Here is a 20399-nt window from a genome sequence, read left to right as displayed (position 1 = left end):
GCAGAATCTATTTACGTCGTCAAATCCGTCACGTTTATGGCTGCCATGTCAACAGAGCACATCAAGATGTATGGCTGCGCATAAGGAGAAAGCGAGATCCTCTAACACTTTTTAAGCTTACCGGACTCAGCTGTATTGATTAATGTCCATCTCTGTTTAGTGATTATGCACAATGTGGTCTCCAATTACTGTACCAAGAACTTGTCATTTAGCTCACTTTCATCTTACCCCACTGGGCTTTGAGTCAGTAGAACCATTAGGTGAAGCTGTGTGGGAAATTATGCATCACGTCATGAATCGCAGGGACTAATGAAGTATATGAATCAAAAGGATCAATTAGTAATGCCTTCTCCCTTTCACTAAGAGATTGGTTTAACTAGAGAGTTACGTGTTAGTCAGATAATGAAAGCGATATTTCACCCTAGAAGAACATTAAGCCCATATTAGCATGCATACCACCACATTCAGAACAATGTTCAGCCTCCAATATAAGTTTGTGTTCTACTGGAGAGTATTTGTTGTCATTGACAATTCAGAATCAGTCTACTTCAGTTTGCAGAGAGGAAAAAAATGTATGACTGAAAACTGGAGAAAATAAGTGTTGATTGAATTTGTCTCACTTGTGTTTTTTCATTAGCTGTGTGAGACTGAATGCAAGATGACTGAACTGCTTTGCAGGTATGCATGCTGAAAACGGGAAACTGTTGCACCAGAGTGATATATATATTTTGGGTTACTTTTAGTCTGGTTAGAAGTGTACAGTGAGGCATTCGGGGCCCAGCAGTGCAATCCTCAGCAGGTCAGAGTGTATCGAGGACATACATCCCTCCCCCTTACCCTCCATCTCCACACTGATTGGCTCCGAGTCAGGTGACCCTTGTTCCCCAACAGGGGGAGGGCGATCAGGACCTGTACCTCTTTCAGGGTCACCTGCCTCCTTTGGGAATGCCGCCCCATGATAGGTTGTGCTGGCGCTTGTGGGTGTGGTCTTCCCTGTGGTTGTAGCGAAGGGGGAAGGAAGAGGAGGAGTAGGAGGAGGAGGGGGCAACAGAGTGAGTGATTAGTGAAATGTGAATCAGTCTGTAGAATCAACTTTAGAGAAATGAGGGTGATTCCTGAGTCGAAAGATAACCATCACCCGTTAACATAAAGACCCTGTAATGACTGTCAGGGACATGATGAGCAGACAGAGCACAAGTTAATTCGTCTGTCAATTCGCCACTCCGCAGATACAGTGATTTAAATCTCTGCAGTGTAGTTAACCAGCTGCTTCAAGTCACAATGTATTTCTCCAGCAAAATGAGATTAAAGCATCTCAGCATTTGTGATCATATCCTGGACTCAAAAAATATTTTACAACCAAAAACAGCTTGTACCATTTTAAAAAGCTGTTTTTCACATTTTGCGACTCTAAACAGTTATGAGGGCACGATGAGAGTATGCTCTGAAAAGGTTCACACTGAAATAATAATATAAGTATTTCTTTTCATAATGGCATAACTGCAACTAAGGTTTTGAACACTTGAATAAATTCCCAGAGCTCAGGAAAAAAAAAGGTTTTCATATTCTGAATTTATTGTATTGCAACTTATTATTCTTTTATGCATATTCCTATCTAATCAGATCCTTTGATCCTTTGAACCACCAAGGTTCACTCATAGCTTAAATTCTTGAGTGAACATGAGTGAATGAATGAACATACGGATGGGCGACAAAATAAAGGAAAAACCTGAACCCCTGAGCAGTAAGTAGATCCAGTGGCTCAATTTTCACAACACGGTTTGGGTCCATGTGTCTGCTAAAAGGAACAGGTTGTTGCAAATCAATACACAAATGTTCAGAGCGATCATTTTTAACCTACAATGCAACATTTCTGTTGTGCAAAAGTGGCCAGGACGGCAATGTCCTCATCTATAGGACAGAAAGGGCCACTGAATAGTTTGAAGAGAATGAAAATGATATGTATCACAAGCTACGGTGTTCCTGATGACCAGCACTCACATGGTAGAAAGTGTTCTTCCTCCACAATCATCAAAACAATAAAGGAAAGAAGATCGGTAGCACTTTATAATACAGCCTGTGACGGGCATAAATCACCTGTAAATAAATGGAATTTCATTGGATTTTTCTTGAAATTATAATGTAATTATAAAATAGTTAAAAGTAGGTACACTATAACAATGTGGTAAAAGTCAGGCTTTTGGAGGAAATAAAGAAATGGTTAGAGTTTAAATTTAATCTGCAAGTAATTTAAAGTAATGCGTAAGTAATTTCAGGTATTGCATAACCATATTAAAGATTAGGGAGTGGCTTAACCTTGTTAACTTCCAGGTATTTTACAGAAGAGAAGACATTCCTTTCATGCACACTTCTTTTGAGAAAAGAAAAAAAAAAAAACTAAAAGAAACAGCTGGACTTTGCTCTGTCATTATAAGTTCCAATTTTGATGGTACCAATTTATTTTTTCCTATAAAAGCAAGCAAAAACCATCCTTGTCACATTTATACTGGTAAAATAAAAGGATACCTGAATATTACAACAATCATCATGCACTTGTGTTACAGCGGAATTACGATATAAGATGGGGAAAAAGAACTTCCTATATTGTAAAATTACTACAAAATTGCAAACTATTTCAAATGAATTTTGACTACTTCGATGTACATGTTTTCTCCCTACTGTTGAAACACAACTTAAGTCACTCCATAATCTGTGATATGGATATATGATACTTAAAATTAATCATCCACTACCAAAAAAATACTTAAAATTACTTGGATAATGCTTAAATTTAAAGTATAATTATTTCTTTGTTTTGTATTAGAAAGTGTTACCAGAAGCTCCTTTGGGATGATAACGTGTTTCTTCCCTTCAGTGCAGTTTAGTGACTTAAAAAAAAAAAATCAGTTGGAGTTGTTCTGATCATACATGGTGTCCCAACGCATTACTAAGACACCTTAAGTTGCATTTTCCTTACGTTTGTCTAAAAACACTCATTCCTGACAAGTTACTTAACTTCTCCATCACCTCGGTGTAGCCCAGCAAACATTATGACTAACACATTTGGATTTGGTTCAAACATATGCCAAGAAACACACTGGGCATTAGTTGCCACAGGCACGGTATTATCAAACATATTTTTTCCCAATGACACACTCCACATTTTGATTGCACGATTAGCTCTCTGTTGTCCTTGAGGTATGGTGAGCAGCATGCTGCTATTGGCTTGGGCTCACGCACTAATAAGCCAGCCATAATGTTAGCATTCTGCAGAGTTCACACCCAGACTGGATGAGAAGAGTTTGCTCTCTCCGTTTCTCACTGTGAGCCAGTTGACAGTGTTCACTCTGAATGAGGAGCCCTGTCAGTTCGCCATCTGTGCTGGGCAAATTAAAACTGTACCAGGAGGTGCTTGGCCCTGGCACTTTGGACGGCAGCTCCATGACTTCATCATTACTTTATTAACTTACCATTTTTTAAGAAAATCTAATAAAATGTTTGTCTTTTTTATTGTTAGTGAAGCACAAAAACCCCGTTCACTATAAAACACAGAAACACTTTACTACCTACACAGGCAGGTGCTTGTCTCAAGCTAATCCCTGTGCTGGCTGTGATTGTTTGGGTGACAGTGGAAGAAAGAAAACGTCCCTGCCTTTGGTGGTTTTTTCGAACAGGGAACAGAGCCCCCGAATGACAACAGCTTTGTTAGGCATATGGAGTGTTTTATTGTCTCGGAAAGCTGATAATTGATGTTCAGTGTAGAGACTTAAAAGGCTTTTCTTGTGAATCAGCTAGAAAAAAAAACTATAGACACAAAAAAGAATAAACCAGAGACAGAATCTGACTGCGTGTGGAAAACTTCAAATGGAGCAGTGAAGCATTAGGGTAGTGAGAACCCCACAGGATTAAGCAGTAGGGTTGCTCATCAAGTCTTGCTACCAACTGAGTTGTAATTCCTCCAGCAGTGAGGCTTTACAGACTACTGAGGCAGTGTGGGACTGTGGAGGTCTGGGCTGAAGCCTCGAGCAGACAAAGTGGCCTCTGTTCTAAGAAAAAGACACAGATGTAGGAAGGATAGTTCTGAGCCATAATGGCCAGCATCTTCTAGGATGATGGGCTCGGTATTGTTATAAATCACTGTCTTGGATCAGCCACTGCCATTAGATCCCCTGTGCCTCAATTTGTCCAGTGACAAAGGGATCTGACTCCTCAACTCCTTAAAAAGTTGAGGCGGGTGCACTAGCTGTGTAGATAAAAGTGAATGAGCCTTGTTAGCAACCATCTGTTTGAAAATGACTACTTTTGAATGCAGCAGTGTCAGAAAATTGTCCTAACACCACCTCCTCAATCTTATCTGAGTGCTAGCCAGCTTAGCGCCATTTCTATTTCTATTCCGGCCATGCCAGGGGCTGTGTGGTGTGGCTGGCGGGGGAGTAATGGAACGTGACAGGGATGATGATCCTTCTTGATACAGGGCATTAGGCAGCCTGGCCAGCGGAGCTCCTGGTCCATCAAAGAAGTGATGCTTCAGACAATGGCTTCAATGTTTAAACTGTCAAACTGGCTAAGAGGGAGAGGTGGTGCCAGCCATTCAGCTGCCTCAGTAAAAGATTCTCTAACCTCCCATGTAGCCAAGTGTGGAAACATTTACTTTACAGGCACATAACTGCATAGATCTGACTCGTAGGGAGTGAGAAGTCCTTTGCAATGATATTTGGGGATATTTTTTAAAAATATCCCAGCTGTTTTACTAATACGGCCTTAAAGGTTTTTCCAATCTTCCAATCTCTCTTCTGTTCATACAAAAACCTACTTGATTTTAACTTTTGCTGGTCTCATCTTCAAGGTAACTTCCTTACACACCTCTGGGCCTCACAGTGCTGCTGCTATGCATAGTAGAAAAAAAACCTTCTAAAATAATACAGGATGCAAACAAAATTTCCAAAATTAATTAAAATTAAATAAATGAAAAGATAAAACTAACATCCCTTTGGGAATAAGAAAGGCTGTTAGTTGTTTCTTAGCTGTGAGACTGTTGACTTTAGAGAAAAGGGACATAAATGGAAATAAATATACGTATAAATAAATAAATGTGTCCACTGACCATACGCTGAATCCAGTGCTGTGTTCTGCTTGCGAGTGGTTGCCAAGACATCTGGAGAAAAGAAATACAAAACAATATCAGTGTGATATTATTTGTTAAGATTTGCGTTTTCTGGACAACATTTCATTACGTTCTGATGGGAGGCAATGATTGCTGAATTTGTCCTGTTAGTGGTTCTCATCACATCCCAGACACATGCAAAAGAGCTGGAAACAATTCACTTTGTCTTACAAAAACATGCTTCTTTGAGCAAATGTTTAATTAGCATAGAAAGATTGAGAACAGTATTCCAGCAGGGATTGTGAACGGAGGTGGACAAACTACTTTTCAAGCTCCTTCAACATGAACTAAACTGCAGCCATAGCTAAAATAAAACATAACGCTCCATTTTAATTTGTTCAGTTGCGCCAGCTGCCGTCGAGATCTGATAACAATCAGTAGTTTTAAATCTGCCTTTATTGATCATGTAAATTCCTACGAATAAATGAGTTTGTTCCATCTCACCGTGGCAGGTATCGGGGTGCTGATGGTAGCCGTTCTCCACATCCTGTTCAAACCCGCCTCTGAAGACAAAGAAACAAAGACGCACACCCACACAGCAACAAAGACAACGAAGCCTGTCAGTAAATTTGCATCAATCCATTTCACTCAATGTCCATTTCTAACAAAGCACCTCTTTCCAAAATTGGTTTTGCTCAAAAGCAGCTTTTGGAGACAGGAAGGCAAGCGCACCAAAAGAAAGGGGGGGAAAAAGAAAAGAAAGAACAACAAAATTGAATTTGTTTTACATCTGGCTGAGGTCAGAGTGTTTGTTGTTTGGACACAGTAGTGGCCAGAACTGAAGGAAAAAAAAAATCTACCCTTAGATCTTCCTGCAAGGTTGTATACCATCAAATTTGTGGCGTTCAGCAGATTCCAGAAGTTAGTTTGTGATGAAAGTAGTAATTTACTTTTGTGTGTCCTTGCATTTCCTCAGCTTGGCTCTTCTGCCTGTACTCTACTTAGTCATTTCCTACAATTTGTAGATATAAGCCTCTCTCTCTATCCACAACACCTCCTCTAGCTGCACTTTATTTAAGTCTACCAAAGCTGCAGCTGATAAAATTGATACCTACAGTTTGCTCGCTCGCTTGCTCTGCCATGTACGATCGCCGGATGAAACAGTGAAGTGTATCAGGTCAGACTCACTGACACCAAAGCCTATCATTTTCCCTGATGTCTTCACTGAGACATTTTCTGCTCCTGACTCCCTGGCCACCTCCATGGACATTTTTCCAAATTAATGAGTAGCACAAAGTGAAGGAAATAAATACAGAAAAATGAATTGCTTTTGCAGAAAGCTTTCTAAATGTGAAAAGAGGAAGCACAAGGTCTCATTCAAAACACCATTTACTGTTTTATGTAAGCGATGTGGAAGGTTAATGAATATTTGTATAATTATTATAATGTTTTTGTGGTCCCCAGACTTTATGCATGCTTGTGTGGCACTTTATTCTACATTCGGTTACATTTCTGTAGAGTGTGATTACATTTAATTGAGTGACAGTCATAAACTGAGCCACTGTGAAGTGAAGAGACAAAAGATCAAATAAGTCCCTTCAAAAATGTTTTCGCCGTGTAATTTTTGCCTTTGTGAACTTGTGAGTATGTAACTCAAATCCTCTTAATTCACCTTTTGAACCACTTCAAACTGACAAGAAACACAATCTGACAATTATTGATTTTCTGCTGCTCTGATCAAAACGCGCCTACGATTGATACGCTTTTCCCCTTAATACAGACGAGCCATCTTTTACCTTCAAGTCAATCACAAATAAACGGCTCATCCAGATGCATCCGTTTGATGGTTAAGCATTGAGACTGAGCCAGTGCACGGTGGAGCGGAAGTCTTTCCAGGCTGAGCTGAAATGAGCTTCACATCGTCGCCAACAATCCTCCCACATGTTGTAATGAACCAAATAAAGCAGACACAGGCTCATATACTGCATAAGCTTAAGTGTAATGATCCGGTATACAAGAAGAAACACTTTGTAAAAGCACACTCACACGCCCACTCTATAACAAACCAATTAGTTCCTTATATAACCTAAACAGAAACATAAGTCTCACACAGATTTTATGCAAACACAGACCCCCAGCATCCATCTATTATTAGCAAAAAAGTCTTCTAACACAGAGACAAGAGAAACACTTTTGCAAGCACAAATTCAAATAATGAGCATCGAAAAAGCAATAATACTAAACTCAGAAGGGGGTTGGTGGGGGGGAATCAGCGCAAATAATCATTTCTTCACTGCAAACAGTCAAATTTAGGGATTTGTGTTTGTAAAACCTTCTGCAAGGAGGCTGATTAGCTCACATGGGCCCACCTGGTGCACCAAATTATACCCTTTGTTACTCACTAAAAACCCTGACTCTTTTATACCAACTTCTTATGTTTCCTGAGGAGGGAGAGTGTTGGTGTAGGACAGGAGGTGATTATCAAATCAAAGAACACCATGCTGATACTCAGTGTTGTGTGGAGAAAAGAGTAGTTTGCGAGATAAACTTGAGAAAAACAAAAGAAGATATATCTTTAAAGGATGCATTTTCACAGCTTGGGAGTAGCTGGTGTGCTTGACATTAAACAACTGATGAAGTTTTTATCCGTTTCTATTTTTTCCTTTTGTTTAAGTCACAGACTTTGTATGTTAGTTGTCATTTGCTTTTTATTCACCCTACCATTGCTGCACTTGCTTTTAATCAGTACAGTGAACAGCTTTTTTGCTTCTGTATTTCTACACTCGCTGGCCATTTAATTAGGCATGCCTTGCTACTACCAGGTTGGACCCCCAAGTGGCTCTCAGATTTGGATTAATTGGATTGAGATCTGGTGACTGTTGAGTACTTGAGTACAGTGAAAACCAGTTTGATATGATCTGAACCCTGTTACATGGTGTGCGATCCTGCTGGAAGTAGCCATCAGAAGATGGGTATACTGTAGTCATACAGGGGTAGGTTGTGGTATTTAAACAAAGGTGAACAGGTCCTAGGTATGCCAAGAAAATATCCCCCCGTTATACCATCAACAACACATTTTATGTGGTTCCAGTTCTGTATGCCGTGGTAGAAATCGGGAACGTTTTTTCAATCACCCACTGTCTAATCTTCATTCCCTTTCAGCCTCATTTTTGTGTTCTTAGCTGTAAGGAGTCATACAAAGTGTGGCCTTCTGTTAGTGAAGCCCATTGGCTTCAAGGTTCCACGTATTGTGCATTCAGAGACGCTCTTCTGCATACCTTGGTTGCAATGACTGGTTATTTGAATTACTGTTACCTTCCTTTCATAATGTGAAGCAGCCGAGCCATTCTCCTCTAACCCTCAGACATCAACACAATGTTATTTTGTTCAGACTATTCTTGTAAACCTAAGAGGTTGGCTGGTTAGGTAGCAGAAAAATCCAGCAGGCCTCCAGTTTTTGAAACACTCAGGTTACCTTGACCATGTCTGCCTAAGATCACTGACTTCCTGTCATCTGAACAGCTGATTAGATATTTGGGTTAACATCCTAAGACCTGAACTTCTCCATGGCATGCATTTTTAATTTCTCTTTGATATTTGGGCTGATTGGCACCTGATGAATGTAAAAACAAAGAATTATCAGGTTTTTGTTGTTTTTCTTTTTACCTAATTTTTGTTTCTGAGAAAAATGAGAGCAACATATGAGCATATTTGTTTAAAATTTCAATAGAACAGTGGCAGTATAATGTCCTCGTAAGTGGATATCAGGCCTTGTAGAGCAAAATGTAGTATTTTGGTGTGGACAACCCAAAATGTGATGTCCACATTTATGGACGCCAGGTCCTAGGAGGTTAATGAGCAGCTGAACCTGATGAAGTGGCTGGAGAGTGTACTTACATCTATATTTTGTATTATAAATTCATTTTGCTGTGAGGCAAATTTCCCTCTGGACAAACAATGTTAAGCTGAAATGACCAACATTTTCACCCTGCCGTTTCCATCCACCTTTAGCTGTTCACCAGAAAAAGAAAAAAAACAAAAAACACACGCCTCAAACTCATTTTTTAAAGTGAAGGTCAAACAGTGAAGTGACAATCAGCAAGTGGAAAGACTATTTTATTTCACACTGTGGATTAAAAGTAAACCAAGGCTATAAATAGAGTTGTTTTAACTAGTAGGTTGACCGGTCACCTTGATGTTTAAAAAAATATGCAAAACCGCTGGCACTCTTCACCATAATTGTCCTGGAGTTCATGAGCATGAATAAACAGCTGAACCCAAGGACCACTCACACTGTCGTGCTCAACTTCACAATTACAACGCGCTCACTGCTCTTATTTACAAAATCTTTCAGTCTAGGTTCAAGTACTGCAGCTTTTACTATGCTGCTGAGCAAAGAGATCTAAATTTCTGCCTGGTGTGCTAGATTTGTTCCGTGGTCTTTATCTTTATTCTGACACTCAAAACAAAATGCCCTTCCAGCCAGGAGCACAGTATTGATTTTATTTAGCAGATCAGAGAAATAATGTTTTTGGATGTCTGCCGTTCCACTTTAATGACGCCAGTCTTAAATAACACGTAAGGTGAGCATCTGCACAAGAAAATAACTCTTTCACACGGGAATCCATAAATAAGGAAAAAACGTAGGCTCAAATTAATCACACGTGTAACCACCAAGGCAGGATGGAGAACTGCACGGATACAATCATACACAACCTGAATGGCTGTAAATATTTTGTACAGATATATATGTAATATGTAAACATGTGTATGTATATTCTAGAGTTGACTGCATTTCAGTGTTTCAGTAAAATAATAATAAATATTGTATAACTTCAAAGAAATTTAAATACAAGGTGCTTGGGGAAAAATGTATGAACTATACATAATAATAATAATAATAATAATAATAATAATAATAATGGATTGGATTTATATAGCGCTTTTCAAGGCACCCAAAGCGCTTTACAATACCACTATTCATTCACTCTCACATTCACACACTGGTGGAGGCAGCTACAGTTGTAGCCACAGCTGCCCTGGGGCAGACTGACAGAAGCGAGGCTGCCATATCGCGCCATCGGCCCCTCTGGCCAACACCAGTAGGCAAGTAGGGTAAAGTGTCTTGCCCAAGGACACAACGACCAGGACAGAGAGCCCAGGGATCGAACCGGCGACCTTCCGGTTACAGATGCGATTCCCAACCCCTTGAGCCACATAACATACAGTATAACTGCTAATGTCCTAAAGCAGGGAAATAATGACTGCAGAGCCAGTTATATTTATGATTTGGTGCCATGACTGAACAGAAGTTGTGCAGAGTCTGCTCCAGCTGGCAGTCAGTGAAACCATCATCACATTATATGGTACTAGTGGCATTTGGCATCAGGGTATGCCTGTGTCCCATTTTTATTTTTAATCAATATTACCATATTTTAATTCCCAGATAAACTGCAACACAACCAAAGTGTGCAGAATCTGTAAGATTTTAGAGCATTTAACTATATTTTCAGTATTTACGAGTCCAAAACAGATCAAAACAAAGTAAATAACTGAAACGTTTAGTAGATTGAGGTTAACTGCTCTCCAAATACTTCTAAAAACACATTGGTGAGGTTGCAGTGGGTGACATATTATTTATGATTTCTTGCACTGAACTCCCACACATAGTAGATTTTTTTTTATTATTAATCCCACATAGACTGATGATTACTGGAAATACTGGAGCAGAATGAGTTAATCCAAAGCCAAAAATAGTCCCCAGCAAATAGACCATATTTGTTCTTTTAATCCATTTGATTAGTGTTTTCTAAAAAGTAGTGTTCACTTTTAAAGAAATTCCTAAGCCTCTGAGAAACTGAAAGAGAAGAAATGTATTTTTAAGGTGATTGACACCTTCAGGAACCGGTGAGTCCTGTAACACTATGAAAATCCAAACGCTGCCCTGATTAAAATTCAGCTCATTAAACGTCATCAGCTTGGAAGAGCTGCAAAGCAACTGCTACTTTTAAAATATTCTGGAAGTTTTGACGTGATCATTTATATCTGTAATGCACACCGGAGTTCTTTTGGTGAGTGAAAACAGTGAGTCTTTAATTTTGTGGAAGAGAAGAAAGCCATATCTAAAGAGAAGAGCAGGTGGTGATTGATGACTGCATCAAATTGCCAGAAAACTTGCAATTCTTGCTGACGCACACTGTGGTCAAGGTCACTTGTTGGTGCATTTGTACTATACCATGAGGCACCTGAGAGAGAACATTGGGTACAGTCTAGCCCTGAGGAAAGAACTCACTTGACTTTGACACTACACTGATGTTTGATCTCCGGGTTGTAGATGGAGCTACAAAATGTGACCATTTTGACATAGAAAAGGCTAAATTGTCGACACAAGACTGCAAAGACTCAGAACAGGACTGTGATTTAAATAAACAAAGTTGGTGCACAAGGAAGCAACCCTGAAGGAGCAATGAGCCAAATTTAAATCATCTAATGAGCAGAGGTGCAGAACTTTGTCATCACATCTTGAGTAGAAATACTGGTGGCCTGATCCTCATCCTAGCCGTTTCATCTTCATTACAGAGCAGATATGCTTTTTCTTTCTAGGATCTCTGTCCACTCTTTGTCCTTGGCATTATGCACTGGTGACACTGATTGCATTAAATGCATAATGGATAAACTAAAACACCCAGAAATGATATGAAGCCAAGCCATCTGGTACTGCCATACTTCAATGTGAGAGAAGAAAAGATGGAAACAGGGCTGTGAATATGCTCTGCTCTCTCCCACCTATCCGCTGGATCTGCCACAAATCAGTCATTAAAATTTATGCCACCTCTGGATGAGAAAGGAATGGGGGGGAAAGAAGTGACTGATAGTCCATGAAAAGAGTGATGTGAGAGAGGAGACAGCGAGAAAAAGACAGACAGACAGAGGAGGAAGTCCCAGGAGAAAGATGACTTTTGAGCTGCTTCATCTCAAAAAGATTTTTTTCTGCTGCTGCCTGATTCACATCGCTTCACCCCTCTCCCGTCCCATCGCCATCCCTTCATCATCCTCTTTTTCCTTTCTCCTCATTCACTTGCTATTTCTCACCATCTTTCAATGATATATATACACATATATAAAAGATATCAGTTAATGCAGCTTTAAAATCTGATGTTACTTCAGAGTCGCACACAGACAGCTGGAGCAGACCGCTTCTTTCCATGAATACAAAAATCTAAATGAATAACACATGTTCGGCTCTGAGAAATGCTCCTTAAACTTTCTCTCCCTCATTTACCCCCGTGTTCTTTTTTTCATTATTTTCCGCTCATTTAATGAACATTTCTCTGCACCTATTGGCTTTGTCCTTTCTCCCAGTTTCTTTTTTCCTCCTCTCCTCCTTCCCTTTGTTTTCTTTTTTGTCTGCTCATACTTCTCCTCCTCCCTGGCAGGGTTCCCATACTGTAGTTGAGTTTGGACAGGATATTTTGGCTGATCTTTCTCAGACTACGGTCCGCTGGCTTCCAGTGTGGCTCTGTCCTGCACGCTAAACACGACTCATAAATCAAACCGCACACTATATCAATAAATCAGTGCACACTGGCAGCACGACGCCACATCAAAACTTCCTCTATATGCGAGGACCATCCAGTGAGAACTGCAAGGTCTTCACCTCAACCACAATCACCAACCCTAAGACTCATTCCAGTTCTCAAACTCTCTGAAAATTCATGGTGCTTACCAACTTTTATATTTCATTCCACACAAATTTCTTAATAATGACAAAAATATTTTAAATCATAATCTCTTCCTTACTTTCTTGAAAGCAGCGTGTCTTTACTGATTATCTCAGCATGCACCAGGAGGCATAAAAAAGCCCAAACCCATAAAACATTCACAGATTTCTAAACAATGCAGCAAATTTCTAGCTGACATCCAGCTCTCTATAAACCCAGTAAGTAATGCCTGCCCCTCCTCCTCCCCTCAGTAGGATACACATTATCAGATTAACCACTTTACTCTAGTATTTGAGCCAACTTGACTCTGTAAATAAACCACAACTTAAAATCTACAATATGCTGTTCCTTTCCTTGTCTGTGTGCAGCGACTTTCTGGAATAGTGTTAATAATGCTAGCCTGCCAGACAACCAGCTGTTTCCAGGCTATATGCTAAGATAGGCTAACCATTTGGTGGAATCGGATGGTTGTCTGGCAACCGCAAAGTCACAAAACTCCAGGAAGTCACTATCCTTGGCCAAAAAACTCTCAAAATAGCTATTAAGTGTATATTTTCCTAAAATCTATCCCTTTACAGTCACATGCCAACAATTTCACCACACAGACTGAAAACAAAACAAAAATAATGATTTATGTACAAGCAGCAAAATACCAGGCTCTCTCAAATACACAAATATAACGTGGCGCACAGCAACATGAATTAGAAAAAAAATCCCATTAGCCTCTGTCCGTGCAAGGGCAGGGAAAGTAATATGTCTGGGTGGCCAAGCAGAAGATATGCAATAATTCCAGAGCTGCACATTTTCAGCCGTCAGAATAATCTATTGGAAGCCAGTCAACAGTGAGAGTGCCACTCTCCCTCTCTTCCTCTCCCTCGGTGTGTTTGTGTGTGAGACAGGGGCAAATGTAGTGCGATGTCAGTCTACAGCAAACTCCAAGCACAACAGTTTACAACCCATGTACAGAGAGGTAAGAAAGGAAGGGAAAAAAAACGCCAGGCGAGGTGATTTAGCAGCAGGTTGTATATCAACCACACAGGGACGCACATAGTCCTTGACTGTCAGGAGAAGAAAATAGTACCTTTAACTGCCCTTACTCCTACCTCCTACCCCTCCTCCTCTAGCCTTTATTACCACCATCTATCTGCCTACCTATTCATCCATCTGTCCATCCAACCAACCAGCCATCCATCTTTCTTCCCTATTTTACCAAACGGAGCGGTACATGGCTGCATGATTGAAACACATGCAGCTGAACATCACTTCTGATTTTATGGCCCAGACTTCAGAAGAGGGGGAGGGAAGGGTCTGAAGAAAACAGAGGCAATGGCCGACCTGTTGCTTGCACATTAGAGTCCAGCTGAAATTGCATTGCGTATTTTGTTCCTACAGCATACAGTAGTGGTCTGCAGTGGCCGTGAAACAAAATTGTCTCAGGTGATCGTCCTTAAATAGAACTATGACATTATTATTTTCAATCTCTATTATGGAACTGGCTTTTGATGCATTAACCAGACTGCTACTCTTTCTCAATCTGAGTATTGGAAAGTTTGCAAAAAGTTTTTCCCCTGCTCCATTTTTATTTTCCTTTATTGTCTCCTACTACCATTTCTGAACCTGAACTTCAATTCCTTGCAGTGTTTCTCTCCACACACTACACATTATAAATATATATGTGTTCAAAAAAAATGTCTCACGCACCCATCACTGTGATGCAATACAGAAAGAATATGAACTCCATCAATCTTGTGTTACACCTTGGCTTGCTGAACAAGCAACCAGCCAAACATCTGGCGGAGAAAGTCATGCTGATAACATCAGTCATACATCACACAGGCTAGATGCAGACCCTGTATTAGCAAGTACACTACAGCATAAAAGTCTAGCTACAAATACAAAGACTGGTCAATTTAGATGCACATTTTTGAGGTCCTATAATCAGCATCACTGCAAATAAATTAATCATGTTTCATTTTTTATTTGTCAAAACAAACCGAATGAATCAACACAGCATCCTGCTTCCTGCCCTAAGCCACACGGGAGAAGCGCCAGCTCTGCTTAATTATGTCGGCCTCCTCCACGGGTAGTGCCGGGTACACCTTGCAACCTCTCCAGTAACCAAACCACAGGCTAGGTTCAATTTCGTGTTCTTGCATAACAGTTGTAGCCACATCACACATCAAAGTGAAAGGGAGAATCAGATGCAGTGCCCCAGTGTCTCCCAAGATCTTAACTGCCTACTCCTTTACACCGGGAAGGAACACACAACAGAAATAGATGAAGCATAAAAATTTTTGTCTTAATATTCAAACATACTGGGACAGAGGAAAATGGGCGTAGATTAAATTTGGAGCACAAACTGAGCTGCAGCAGCAGGTTTTACTGGTGCTCTACTGGAAACCTTAACTTTCCTTTTAATGGCAGAGCCAAATAGGTTGGCAGTAATGGCACCAGAATTGTTTTTCTGCCTAGTACTATACTGAGGTGTGGAAAAACTGGCCTCACCAAAAGTATTATGAGTAAAGATGTATTCATTAGCCAAAACTGGAGGAGAGTGTATAGCAGAACATTATACTATACAAGTTATTTCAGTGCTACAAGATCACACAAATCTTGAAAAGCTTTGAGCTCTGATGGACCAATTGATGGATGCGTGGATTTTACTTGCTAAAAGAAACTCCAAACGCCAATTAACCTATCCCCACTACTGCATGTTTTTGGACTGTGGGAGGAAGCCGGAGCACCCGGGGAGAACCCACGTAAAACAAACTTCCTTCCAGTTCGCAAGGGCAAAGAAATATATTTGGATTTTAATTCTGCTGACCTGTCTGCCTCTCACCCACCACATTTTCACCATCAACAACCCAATTACGCAGCTTTAACACGTCCAGTACAACAAACAAAAGTGAGACATGTTGAGAGTCCGGCAAAATGATGATCACATATTCATCATGTTGATGTTGCCCACTTGTCTCATCGTAGATTAGCTATTGATTGTCAAGAGCACATCACCCCAGCAGGTCAAGTTGATCCGTGCAGTGTTCAACAACTCACTTGAGGAGTGAAATGAGATTAAAAAAATTATTGCTTCTCTTCCTGTTTGGCTGCACATTATTGACTAAATTGCGAACCTGTCCTCTGTGCCTGGGAGTTAAGAAACTAATAATGCCTTTATATCGCTGTGCCCTCCCAAGTGCTTTCAGACTGACCAAACACCACAGTGGCGGTTCCCACTAATTACTATATGTTCGTCCGGGGAAGAATTAACAGCTGAAACCTCCTGGAGTGTTTGATTATGAAGCAAATCTGCACAATTTTGTTTGGGTGATTCATTATTATAGATGGGATCAGAAAATTACTTTTTACGACATGAAGGGCTTTTAACTTTTAAAGTATGTTTTAGTTTTGGACAGACCGCCACTCACTGAAGTGGAGCCTGAAAACCAATGTCAACTAACAGTTCATTGCAGTGCCCTCTGAAATAAACTGCAGAATGACCCTTAATTAATAAAGACCAAGGTCAGCTTATTCCCTTAATAGCTTCACCTTGTACTAGCACTCATTTGCCAAAAGCAGCTTAGTGTTAATGATAGATATATTTGTTACTAAGATATGCTACCTCATTGAGTACACCTGTTCAGCTGCTCAGCAATGCAGATATCGAATCAGCCAGTCGCATAACAGGAAGCCAATGTCATCAGCCACAAAGACAATGTGAAAAAGAACTGAAGGTCAAACAGAGAATTAGATTTGGGGGAAAAAGGTAGTTCACATGTATAGTTGTTAATGCCAGACTGATCGGTCTGAGTATTTTCCCCATACGACAATCTCTAGGTTTTACAGAGAATGGTCTGAACCAGAAAACATATCCAGTAAGCTGCAGTTCTCTCGGTGAAAATACCTCGATGATGCCAGAGGTCAGAGGACAAGGGTCTTATGGGTTTATGGCTGCCTTCAACAAGATAATGCACCATGTCAAAAAAGCTCAATCATCTCAACCTTTTTTGTTGAACATGACAATGAGTTCACTATACTCAAATGGCCACTACAGTTACCAGAATTCAATCCAACAGAGCACCTTCGGGTTGTGTTGGAATTTGGACATTTGCATCATGGATGTGCAGCCAACAAGTCTTTGTGATGCTATTATATCAATATGGACCAAAATCTGTGAGGGATGTTTCCAGGACCTTGTTGAATCTGTGCCATAAAGAATTAACCCTCTCAGGCTCAAATTAAACTTTTTGTTGCTAATGCACAACCAAGTCCCGCAGTGGTACTTTCGAGTAAAAAAAACCTCATAAAATATGTATGTGGGGTAATCAGCTTGTTCGTTTTTAACTATTGCAAATCGGCAACGCCTGCCATGAGAGGGTTAAGGCATTTGGAAGGCCAAGCTGGTATTAGAAAGACGTATCTATCAAAGGGCATTTTTAAATGAGTGCATTTTGTATCCTTCAACAGATCTGAATCCCCACTAGAATTCAAAGTAAAAGATAAAAAAATAAGTAGCTTGAATTTACAACTGCACAGAATCAGTTTATGAGTTAATTCACAGAATCAATATCCAACCGCTTAGTGGTTAGCAGACATCTGTTCTGAAGCATCAAGCTTTGATTTCTGAGACTAAACCAACAGCAGAGTTGATCTGATTGAGAAACTTAGGGACACTGTGACTTTTCAATTACAGGGTAGCCAGACTGTGAATCATATCTTGTTTTCTATTCTGAATTTCCCTCTAAATGAGATTATAATTCACAAAATTAGCATCATTTTGTATTAAATACTTTTTTTCTAAAGTTATAGCCTCAGTAGTTTAATGTTTAAAGTAAGCAATATAGTGTTTTTTGTATAGGATGTTGTGTAATTCAACTTCTGGCCCCTGCTAACCATTCAACAACATGCTGGTTTAAGGCACTTGTCTCATAACCATTTACATAGATTTGTAATGCAGCCTTTTTGTTTTTTAGCTACACTGCTCACATCCAGAGAGCAATTAATAATAACTTTAATTAACAATGTGCTTAACCAAAATTTCCTGACTCAAAGCTGACCTTTGACCATGTTGAGTATAATGCAAACAGATTGGAATCCAGTGAATCAGTGAAATGTGTATCATTTCATAATCACTGAGTCTTCAAATCTGATAATCATGTCGCACTGTTCTGCTGTCAGGGTGTTGTTTTAGACGCTACTCAGAGCACTTTGAATTTTAGACATGAGCATGAGAAACAGTTACTATCCCGGATCTCTACATAGAACTAAAAATGACGGTAATGGAGCAAACTGCACTACAGCAACACGCTGCAGACCCTGGCACAGGTGCCTAAAATATGACTGAGGATTGTAAAATTTGTAGGAATGTTAACAATTAAATGCCTACATTATGCAGCTTGCCATTCAAACAAAGATCTTTCACTTGACATTAAATGTATGCAATGAAATGAAACAGACAGCTAATAATTTCAAATCAGCACTGCAGTGAACCTCATTAGACTAAATGCTTTTGGCAATTTCTGATACAAACAACACAGCAGTGAAGCAGCTTTGATTGATTTCAAAGTCAGCGCTCGCCTAATGATTATAATGGTGTTTTTTTTAAAGCCCTATAAAAATTATTGTTACTCACTGCATGTGTGACTTACCTGAAACCAGGTGAAACTATGACACAGCTGCCCGACTTGAGCCAGATGCAGTAAGGGTCCCGTAAGGACAAACAGCTTCTGCATAATAGAAAGACAGACAGTTAATGATAGAAGGAAACATGAAGAACAGCATGCATGCAGACAGTGGATGTTAGTTGGGTAATGAGGCACTACCCAGCCACAAACCTAAAAAAGCCCCACATCCCTCAACTAACAAAGGGTAAAGAACTCCATGTGTAGGCTGGTTTGCACCACGTGGCTGAACATTTAATGTCTCATTAAGAAAAGAAAGATAAGTTGAATAAACACATTTAACATGAAATTGCAGCATCCTCATTTTCTTTAAGTGTGGCTAAAACATCATTTACCAAGCAGCACTAATTGACGAAATAGAAGCAGAGTTACTGAAACTGCAGCATAAATCTTTACATCTTTATTTAATTTGCATAAAAACAGGGGGGTCCGAGGCTCAAGAGCTGCACTACTTTACTTCTAAAATCTGGTGTTATACAAATAATGTATAAAATTCAAATAGAGTATAGCTTCGACTTTATGGTGGAATAATTATTCATACAATTAATCACATGCCTGTTATTGCTTCCAATAATACTGCATTCTCTACAACAGAAATTAATGTTGATACGCATACAAAGAGACAGAATTTAGATGGCAATCAGATTAGTTTGTAATTAGAGGTTGGACTGTAGACTTGTTTTTATCTGGCTATAAAAACACAAATAGACATTAGGGGATAAAAGAATGGTTTTGTGACATTTTGCATGTCTCACAGGTTAAAAGTTACAACCAGCATCATTATACATCAATTCTAAATCTAGCTAGGTTAAGTTGTTCATTAATAATTAGAGACATATGATGAATGTCAAGATCTTAGTGTAGTCACGCTGACGAGGCATGCAGACTGCTGCAACAGTAAGCTGATACTGTTTGCTTTAGTATAAAAACCTGGACCTGTTTACCTCTTTCTTATAGCAGTCAGCATTAACCTCACTTAGTCACAGTTCCTACAGTAAAAACTCCCTGCAGCATTGCAACATTCAGTACTTTTCTTCCATTTTGAGACCCACACATCAGTTTTGTTGATAAAACTCTAACACTGCATTCTGCACAAGTCTGTGGATGCAATTTTCCCTCTCTGTGTTGTATGAATCATGTGGCCTTCATACTTCCAGTATGTGTCTGCAAAACAACACTGGGTGTCAGTGAGCGAATGAACACAATTTTTCACAGGTGCAGAGCTTACTTTTTGCATGTGTGTGGTATTCACCCAGCAGCACCGACATAATGAGCATAAAGTACGCCCAAAAAGAATGACAAAAACAATAATGCTCTCCTGCTTTTCCCATCTACAGTTACTTTAGAGATATTTTTAGCCTAATTCCAAAGAAAAGAAAAGAAAAACAAGTCAAGTAAACCTTCAAGGCAGACAAAAAAAGCAAGTTCTAACAAAGATCCTGTGACCCGTTTTAAATATCTTTAAGTATTTACTGATTTCTCAACTGAACATGCAGGTGTGTGCAGCTGTGCCAACATATTACTGTGCCAGGTCAGGAAAACTGAAAGTCAAGACAGGACATATTCTCCCATTAGTACTTGTGCAATCTGCAGCTGCAAACTGGGTATAAATAAATACACGGGCCAAAGCATTACACAAACTTTCTTTCTTTCTGTCTTGATTGAAACGACAATAAAAACCTATCCCTAACCTTGAGATCATACGCATTAAGTGCAACACTTTACAAAGCAATACATGTAAAATGGAATGTAAAATAATACCCATCCTAAATTCAGTAACTATATTCCAATTGCTACAGCAACAATTTTCTTCAATTATCTGCATACTGGGTTGATGGAAAAACATGTACGATCACGTGGAATGGAAGATAAATAAATAATGCATGACTTTTTAAA

The 20399-nt window shown here is 39.6% G+C and overlaps 1 protein-coding gene across 4 annotated transcripts in view; it reads right to left on the bottom strand.

Moving 5' to 3' along the window:
- sema6cb (semaphorin 6Cb) overlaps nucleotides 1-20399 on the bottom strand; it is a 153400-nt gene that overhangs the window by 16678 nt on the left and 116323 nt on the right. For 2 of the 4 annotated variants that reach the window (XM_085292517.1, XM_085292518.1), the window contains 4 exons: nucleotides 18471-18548; nucleotides 5609-5667; nucleotides 5105-5155; nucleotides 838-993 (listed from right to left, as the gene is read on the bottom strand). In XM_085292517.1, the coding sequence (XP_085148643.1) occupies nucleotides 838-993; nucleotides 5105-5155; nucleotides 5609-5667; nucleotides 18471-18548 (344 nt within the window). The remainder of the gene's footprint in view (nucleotides 1-837; nucleotides 994-5104; nucleotides 5156-5608; nucleotides 5668-18470; nucleotides 18549-20399) is intronic. The other 2 variants (XM_085292519.1, XM_085292520.1) reach the window with 2 other exon arrangements.

Source organism: Mchenga conophoros, linkage group LG11, assembly GCF_057382185.1.
Source record: "Mchenga conophoros isolate Kocher_MC1m ecotype Shallow Benthic linkage group LG11, M_conophoros_male_GT1.1, whole genome shotgun sequence".
Taxonomy (NCBI): Eukaryota; Metazoa; Chordata; class Actinopteri; order Cichliformes; family Cichlidae; genus Mchenga; species Mchenga conophoros.
This window is presented reverse-complemented; position numbering and strand designations above follow the sequence as displayed.